This window comes from Orycteropus afer, unplaced genomic scaffold (assembly GCF_000298275.1).
Source record: "Orycteropus afer afer isolate SDZICR_OR568_19922 unplaced genomic scaffold, OryAfe1.0 scaffold00077, whole genome shotgun sequence".
Lineage (NCBI taxonomy): Eukaryota > Metazoa > Chordata > Mammalia > Tubulidentata > Orycteropodidae > Orycteropus > Orycteropus afer.
The window spans coordinates 3543942-3553123 of record NW_006921664.1 but is presented as its reverse complement, the minus strand read 5'-3'; the positions used below and the strand labels follow the sequence as shown (position 1 = coordinate 3553123).

At 43.7% G+C, this 9182-nt stretch overlaps 1 protein-coding gene across 1 annotated transcript in view; it reads right to left on the bottom strand.

Moving 5' to 3' along the window:
* LANCL2 (LanC like 2) overlaps positions 1 to 3710 on the bottom strand; it is a 131025-nt gene extending 127315 nt beyond the window's left edge. The window contains exon 1 of the mRNA XM_007941246.2: positions 3507 to 3710. Coding sequence (XP_007939437.1) covers positions 3507 to 3710 — 204 coding nt within the window. The remainder of the gene's footprint in view (positions 1 to 3506) is intronic.
* Between the last annotated feature and the right edge of the window lie 5472 nt (positions 3711 to 9182).

Genomic DNA, 9182 nt, shown 5'->3' with positions numbered 1-9182 from the left:
AACTCAGAGAAATAAACTTGAGCTAGTTTTAAAACTGGAGGTGAATTTTATTGTGTCCTACACCACCCCCATAACCAGTTGCAGATCAGACCATTATGCTCCACAGGGTTTTCAATGATGGATTTTCAGAAGTAGATTGCAAGGCCTTTCTCCCTCATCTGTCTTAGTCTGGAAGCTCAGCTGAAACTTGTTCAGAATCATAGCAGCATGCAGACCTCTACTGAAGATAGGAGGTGGCTACATACAACGTGGATTAGATGGGAATGGAACGTGGTTTTCCTGCATGGAAGGTGAGAATTCTACCACGGAAACATGATCACCCCTGTAATTGAATGATTACACCACACACATATACAGCTAACCTAATATGACACTTAGTAGCTAAATTACTTTAAAAAAAATTATAGTAATAAATTGTTACTGTACTGATAGATTTTATGTGATCTTTATTCATTTCTTGTTCCCTGACCTACACCTACAGATTTAGGAACAAAACTGCAGGAATCTCCTACCTGTCACTTGATCTCCATGTTTTGGGTTTGCCAGTCCCAAACAACAGTGTGAACTACAGCTTTAAAATCAATCTCTCTCTCTCTTTCTCTTTATACATATATATTTTACTGGTTCAGTTTTTCTAGAGAACTCTGATTCTCTAGATAACCTTGATTAAGAAAGATATCATTAAGGGAAAATTATTCTTCAATGCTTAATTTACAAATTACTCTTATTTTCAAGAAATGTCACGTGCCACCATACAAAAGAGATATTGCAGGTTCAGTTCCAGACCACCACAATATTACTATTGTGGTGAATCACACAAATTTTTTTGGCTTCCCAGTACATATAAAAGTTATGCTTACACTATACTGTAGTCTATTAAATGCACAATAACATTATGAGAAAGTCTGAAATATTGTTAGAATTATCAAAATGTGACAGAGATATGAGCACTCTGGAAAAATGGGGCTGACAGAGTTGCTTGATGCAGGGTTGCCACAAAATTTCAATTTTTCAAAAACACAGTATCTGCAAAGTGTAATAAGTGCCTGTATATCAAAACAAATTCATGCTTTGATATCTTCTATTTAATTACATTCTTACAATTTTAAGAATAAAAACACAATAATCTACCAGTCATGAAAGAATCTATGCAGAAGAACTTAATTCATATCCATTATACCCTATGCTTATCAACCACCAAAAAACATTCTTTCTACATTTTAAAATCACTATTCTTCTCTCCCTTTAATGTTCTTTCATTATCATCTGCAAGAACAAAACGATTTCTACTCCCCCTTTTCCTTAGCATATAATCAATCACAACCAAAGCAGGATGTATCACTTAAAGGAAAGGGAATGGATCCCCACCCCTTCTTAATATTTTAACTGCATAGAAATACCAGTTACTTGTGAGTTGCTATTTTTTTTTTCAACATAACTCAGTTCGTTATATAGTTCAGTCAAGATCATGTTTATCCAGGTATAAAGGGTAAAGAGGAACTATGTAATACAAGCATTTGAGTTGAATCAGGGGTTATCTTCTTCTGTGAGGCTGAAAATGAAATTCATCTGTTCATATTGTTGTCATGAAGACTGTTCCCACATCAAATAGCTGTCTGGAGTTGTTTTCACTCATTTCTCATTAAACATTGGAGTAACCTTCTTACTCCAAAGATAGTACTGAGAAAGCAACTGATAATAAGTATGAATTTTTAAAAAAAAGGTTGCCAAAGATTTTTGTTATAAAAATTTTAAATAGTTACAAAAGTAAAAAGATGGAAACAACCTACATGCCCATCAACAGAAAAATGGATAATCAACTATAGTACATATACACAATGGAACTATGCAACACTAAAGAACAATGGGAATACCCACTGCAGTATACTAATTTCTGCCTATAGGGCAGCACAGAACTCCTCCTAAGTGTTGCCAAGACTGTAAATCTTTAGAAGTTCCTACTGGTGGGTTCGAACTGCCGACCCTCTGCAAGCAGCCTAACTTTACTCACTGCGCCAACAGGCCCCTTATAACAAGAATAGCTATGCCAGTATTCACATCTTCCTTTATTTCCACTTTTCCCTCCCAAATTAGGGTTTATCTAGACACCTTGCTTCCAATTTCTGGACACACAAACTGGGAAAAAAAAAAAAAAAAAAAAACCTCACTGCCGTGGAGTCGATTGCCCAATCTTCCTTAGGAGGAGTGGCTGGTGGGTTTGAACTGCCAAGCTCCTGATTATCAGTCAAATGCCTTAGGCACTAGGCCACCAGCGCTCCCTCCAGACACACAGCCCATGGTAAAAGAAACTAAATAACCAAGCTATGGCCACTGCATTAGAAGCACAGAAATTTACGGGATGATAGTAGGCAACATGCTTAGACTAGTCAAAATGGTAGTTACTGTACATTAACAATACTTTTCTTTGTTCTATGTGGTAAATTCTAAGAGCTAGGGACCAGAGGCCAGGCTAGATAACGCATTTGCTCCGGAGAAAAACGTGTGAAGAACCGTTGGTCAGCGGGTATGTTCTGCATCTCTTGGGGTGAAAGAGTGCCCGTAGGCCTTCTATGGGAGCTCTGGTGGCGTAGTGCCTAAGGCACTTGACTGTCAATCAGAAGGCTGGTAGTTCAAACCACCATCCACTCCTCAGAAGGAAGGTTGGGCAATCTACTTCCGTAGTGATGCTGCCTCAGAAACTCCAGAAGGGGTCGCTATGAGTCGGATCCGACTCCATGGCAGTGGATTTGGTTTTGCTCTAGGCCTTCCATAGTAAATACATCTACTTTTCTAACCACCACAAAAAAAACACTGATAGTCACTTCCAAGAGCCAGGAGATAACTTCATAACGGTACTAACCAAAAACCAACCAAAACCACTCATACTGACCCCATAGGACAGAGAACTGCCCCATAGTGTTTACAAGGCTGTAGATCTTTACAGGAGAGCTCTGGTAACATAGTGCCTAAGGCACTTGACTGCTAACCAGAAGGCTGACGGTTCAAACCCACCAGCCATTCCTCAGAAGGAAGATAGGGCAATCTACTTCCGTAGTGATTGTTCCTGGGAAACCCAAGGAGGGGTCGCTATGAGTCGGGTCCGACTCGACGGCACATAACAACAACAACAACAACAACAAATCTTTACGGAAGGAGACAGCCTCATTTTTCTCCCGCGGAGCAGCTGATGGGTTTGGTTAGCAGCCCAATGCTTTCACCACAGCGTTACCAGAACTCCTAAGGGTACTAAAACGCAACAAAAGGTATTAAGGAAATTAGTATTTCAAAGACACCGAAAAGTGGCAAACAAAACAGCACGTCCTGGGAAGGACTAGAGCTGTGTTAGCCACAGGCCCGGAGACTGGTCTAGCGATCTCCACGATCATGGCGCGGGCGGGTGACGTTATCACGCCGCTGGGGGCGGGGAGGGTGGACTAAACCAACGCTACCGTTCCCAACCAACCTGGCGCAGCCTAGGGCCAGACACTAGCGGGCAACTGACTCACCTTCCCATCATTGTGAAAAGGGAGGCTGAGCTCATCCGTAGTGTGCGGGGGTCGAGCACTGCCAGTCTCCTCGGCCGCTCCAGCGGCAAGCAACGCGGAGGCTGCTGCCTCGTAGTCCTGGAAGGGATTGGTAAACGCCCGCTCCTCCATTTCTGCCTCCCCGCCTAGATGCAACTTCAGCCTCTTTGACATGGTTTCGCCCATCTCCGCCACGCGCTCTTTATACACTGTCGTGGCTGGGCGGCACGGCGTGCGGGCGGGGACAAACCTCCTGCCGAGGCGTTTTGACTGGAGCTGGCTCTTGGAGCCCAAGCTCGCTGGCGCCGCTCTATCTTTGCAGTATCCCTACGCAGGCCAAGGGCCGGGGCTCACTTTAGGAGGGCAGAGGCCGCGAGTTGGAGAGCTTAGCGCGTCCTGGGAGCGGGAAGGAGCCGCTCTTCAGGGCTGGTTGTGCAGCAGTTGTCTTGCACATCTGGCAGCAGCTGGTGCTCTCCACGTGGTGCCTCTGGCTCTGGTCCAGACGCCTGTGTGGACCCAGCGCTGGCTCCGCCTGTGCAACAGAGCGCCAGGGGCGCGGCCGCGGGCCCCGCAGCTGGATAGGAAGCGGACGAGCTCCGCGAGTAGCGCTCGGGCCGGGCGCGTAGATGCTGCTTTGGCGGCGGCGGCGGCGCAAAGCTCGCTCACGCCCGTCTGGACTTTCGGGTATGAACGCGGTTCCCCATAGACACCGCCCGCTCCCAACCAACCCGCTGCCCTGCGGGGAGATGGACTCTCGGACCGCAGATCCGGTAAGCGGCGACGCTCACGTCTGGGCTGGAGCCCCGGGTGTCTGCCAACGCTCTCCGGGGTCGCCGCGCCGGGCTCCTCTCCCTCCGCGCCTGAGCCCCGGTGGAGATTTTCTAGAGAAAACCGAAGACCGCGAGGAGGACGTGCAGGCAAGGAAAACCTGTAGAGAAGAATTCGCTGTCATTCAAGGTGTGTGCGTTTCGCAGACCAGAGAAAGCGCGTCCCCAGACGCTCCATCATCAATCTGCATGTTCAACTGCCGAGCGATAGTGCCGTTGTCCGAGGCTTCTAGTGCGCCAGACACCAGAATAGCAACCGCTCTTTCTTTGATACTAAGAAAAAAAAATCTTCTAAAGAAAAGAATTTCAAAACAGCCTAAAACACTGCAATAGCCTCCCGGGGGTAGGAGGGGAAAAAGACAGTCCCTCCTATTCATCACTGTTGGGAGGGGTATGTCTGGAGGAGGAGCCACAGGCCTAATTTTTTCTTTTTATGTTTTATTTTCAGTCCCTTTGTTTTCACTAAATGGACAGCTTTGGTAAGAAGCAATAATGTGCAAGCATACTTAATCACCTAAATAATTAATTGACCAGAGAGATTACTCCAGTATTAATATAAATTGTTCAGGAACGTATGTATTATAAAACAAGCAAATAAATATTTGCATTTGCTTAATCACAATACATTAACTTCACAGATTTTGTGCTCTTTATTCCCTTTTTGTTTATGTGGAACCAAATTGGTGTAATGATTTCTCTTCTTTGAGGAAAATGCCTTATATCAGTTTTCTTCCATTTAACAAACATTTTTTGAACACCAGATGGTACTAGGTGATAAAAAAAAAATTAGAGATTGCAATAGTTTTTGCCTTCAGGATTCTCAATTTAGAGGGTGAGAATGGCAAGGATTACAGTGTAGGGTGATATGGATACTTTTCTGGAACCAAGCATGGTATACACTGATACAAAAAGTGACATAATAGGAAAAAAAAAAAAAAGCATGTCTAGGGAACACAAACGGAGAAGATCTGGCTTCCTACTACTGTCCTATCCTATTTTCTCCTCCAACTCCAGGAATCTGTATATGTGAGAGGGAATGACTGTGGGAAATCACAATGTAAAAGAAAACACTTTTAAAAGAAGCACCCAGTACAAGCATTCTCAAGAGTTTAAGGGCACATAATATAATCACAGGAGGCCTGTTTCAGGGGCATCCCTTGGGAGTCAGCTCCACTTTCCTGCTTTAGTCCCCTTGTCCTGGGTCTTATCTTTCTCCAACAGGGAAAGACTTTACCGCAGTGTTTCCAAATTTTCATACCATTCACTGACCACTGACCTTGACCTGCCTTAGGAGCTATCCCTCCCCACCATCAGTGACTTCACTAGACAAAAACCCACTGTGATGTTCCCCAACACCTGAGTTATTTAGTCTATAATAACACCAGAAGCAGGTATAGCAGAAACCTTTGCCTTTTCTATACTAGGCCTGGGCCCTTTGAGATTTCTCTATCCTGGTGTGGGGTGAAGAGAGTCTCTCATTCTTTCAGTTTTCTAGTGGACAACTGTTGGCAAGCCTGCAAACTTCCTCTAAGGACAGCCAATTTTTTCAAAGCCTTTCAATATTTTAAGAAATTGAAATATTTTCCTAAATATTGTACATTCTGCAAAGATTTCCTGCCTTGGCATAGATTTCACTTACATTATTATGCAGAGTAGTGACAGTTCTTTCTTCATCTTCCTGTTTCCAGACTTTATGAATGAGCTTTTTAATACAGAAGACATGGGGATCCATTCTGCTGCCTTTTGTAACAACTGGGCCATCTTCCTCTGATGGCCACTCTTCAGACAAAGACTTGGTGTTTTGAAATTACAACTTTATTTACCTTAGGCCAAACCGAATTCTTAGGGAAGGCATCCTTCTAACTCATCTGTACAAGTGTGAGGGGCAGTATAAAGATTAAACATACCCTCATCCAAAGCAAATCCCCAGGAGTAGTGGACACAATTGGCAGCTGACTTTTTATTGAAGGAAAATACAGAATCAAAGGATCTAACTGGCAGAAGGAATATTGATGTTCACCTGGCTGAAAACTTGGGAACTATTCAAGGTTAAAAACTCTAGAAGAATCCAGAGAAGGAGACTTCCTCCTGCTGGAGGTTGGTTTTCCTAAGTCAGTAGGATTGCCAGACTAAGAAACTGGAAGGTGGTTGTTGAAGGTGCATGTTGTCAGGGGACATAAATGTGATATAGAATAGTCAAGTCAAGGAGTTATCTATGGAGTATATATGAAGGCTGGAATTTTCTTAACATTATTCATTAACATTTTTTAACATACTTGTTAACAAATATTTTTCTTTTCATTATGTTTATTGTTATATGTGTGTCATCTGATATACGGGCCAAGGGGTTTGGAGTTGCCTGTGTCTGTTACCATGCCTTTGCTTGCAAGAGCTGACCAGGCCTCCATTTTGGAGGGTTTTCCTTTGGGTGGTACGAGAGAATGTCTCAGTAGGTGGGCCACCACACTTCACTTATATTACATTGTAGTTCCCTTCTGAGATTGACCTACACTTTTGTCTGTCTATCAAGATCCAGGTTGTTGGATTGTTGTATAAGAAGAAACAAGCTAGCCATGTGGAACAGAGAAGGGGTTTGTTTTACCCTCTTCTGTTGATACATTAGATGTGTCCTTGTGGCTAACAGCTATATACAGACACTGCATATGCTATAAAACCCTGATTTAAGACAGATTTGATCCCTTAAACTAGCAATCCTCCAAATGTGATCTGGGGATGGTTTGGGGCAGCTAAAGGAGCTCTGCTAGCATAGTGCCTAAGGCACTTGACTGCTAACCAGAAGGCTGGCGGTTCAAACCCACCAGCCACTCCTCGGAAGGAAGATGGGGCAATCTACTTCCATAGTGATACTGCCTCGGAAACCCAAGGAGGGGTTGCTATGAGTCGGGGCTGACTCGACAGCACATAACAACAACAACAACAACAACATGAAGTCAAAACTATTTTTGTAATAATTGTATTGTCAGTTGCCATTGAGATAGCTCCAATTCGTGGTGACCCATGTAAAACAAAATGAAATGTTCCCAGACCTATGCCATCTTCACAATTGTTGGTAGGCTTGAATCCTTTGTTGTGGCCACTGTGTTTATCTCTTAGTACTATATTGGACAATATTCTTTGTAATCTATGGGGTTTGCATTGGCCGATTTTCTTAAGTAGATTGCCAGGCCTTTCTTCATAGTCTACCTTAGTCTGCAAGCTCTTCTGAAACCTGACCATCATGGGCGACCCTGCTGGTATTTGAAATAGCAGTGGCATAACTTCCAGCATTTGTAGCAATACACAAGCCACCACAGACAGATGGGTGGTGGTTTGTTATTATTCATACTAATTAGTAATAAATAACTAATTATTTGCCTATTTCTCTCCTGTTTTCTCAGGAATGTACAGTAGGGTTTTCCAGAGGCAGTATGACCTACAGTGTCCCATTGGATTAAATGCAGAAGCTGATAAGAGACTAGATATCTTCTGTTAAACTAGACATCAAGAGATATGCAAAAGCATAAGAATAACGCCACTCATCTCACTACAATTTTTTGTTGTTTTGTTTTGGGAAATATAGGTACTTTTTCATAAAAATATGTTAACCTGTAAAAAGTGATGGTAGAGATTGGGGAGAGTCTTGCTCCTGTCTCTGTTGCAACTCTCAGCACCCATTTTATATGGACAGTGTAGCTGGGTGCTCTGAGCCTGGCCACTGTTCTCATAAGACTTCTGAGTGGAAACTGTTTACATGGTTCTTCCCAGAGGGGCATGCAAAGCCTCTGAGTCAAGACAGGTAATTCCATTTTCTTCCATACTCTCTTTTTTCATAGGATCAAAATCTATCATGGCTGCTAAGAACACCTCGTTTGATTTCTAGATCTCAGTAGGAATCAGTGGGAGGATTTCATTTGTTCTAGACTAACAGGGAGGGCAGTGGTGGTTCAGTAGAATTCTCACCTTTCAGGCAGGAGAACTGGGCTCAGTTCCTGGCCTTTGCCCCTCATGAGGAGCCTCTACCTGTCTGTCTATGGAGGCCTATATGTTTTTGTGATGCTGAATGGGTTTCAGCAGAGCTTCCAGACTAAGGTGAACTAGGAAGAAAGGCCTGGTGATCTGCTTCCAAAAATCAGCCAGTGAAAACCCTGTGGATCACAATAGTCTGATCTGCTGCTGATTATGGGAATGATGCAGGACCAGGCAGCATTTCATTCCTCTGTGCACAGGATCACCACAAATCGGGGACTGACTTGACAGTAGCTAAACACTAAAAGGAAGATAAGAAGGTAAAAGGGAACCCAGAAGTTGGCTATATCAAAGGGAAAGCTACACAAGGGAAGAAGGCACCTGTGAAGAAGGATCACAAACACTGCTAGGACACCACACCTCACAAAGGGTCCTGTGAAACGAGAGTTCAGAACCACAGGCGGAATGAGAAGCTAAACTTAACATGGCCACATTAAATGCTGGCAACTGAATTTTATAGGGGCAAATTGGAGACAAAGGTAATGGTGAGATGCCAGTCTCCTCCCCAGTTTCCACTATGGATGTGTGTCTGCAGGGGCAGGGTCCTTCTGTCCTTCCTGAATTCTGCTAGGAGAAAGGCCACTCTGAAAGTAGTGTGAGCTTCAGACAAGTTCATTGTGAGCACCTCAAAATACAAGAGACATTCAGAGGTTTCAGAAAAGAGCTTAAAGGAACAGTAGGGATCTCAACTTGAACTGCGTCTGGGGTTCAGCCATCTCTGAGAAGGTCTGATGACTTACAGGGCAGCTCCAATGCCAGCCTGTTTGCAAGGAGTTGGTTTCTCCTCCTGCTGGGAGAAAATGTA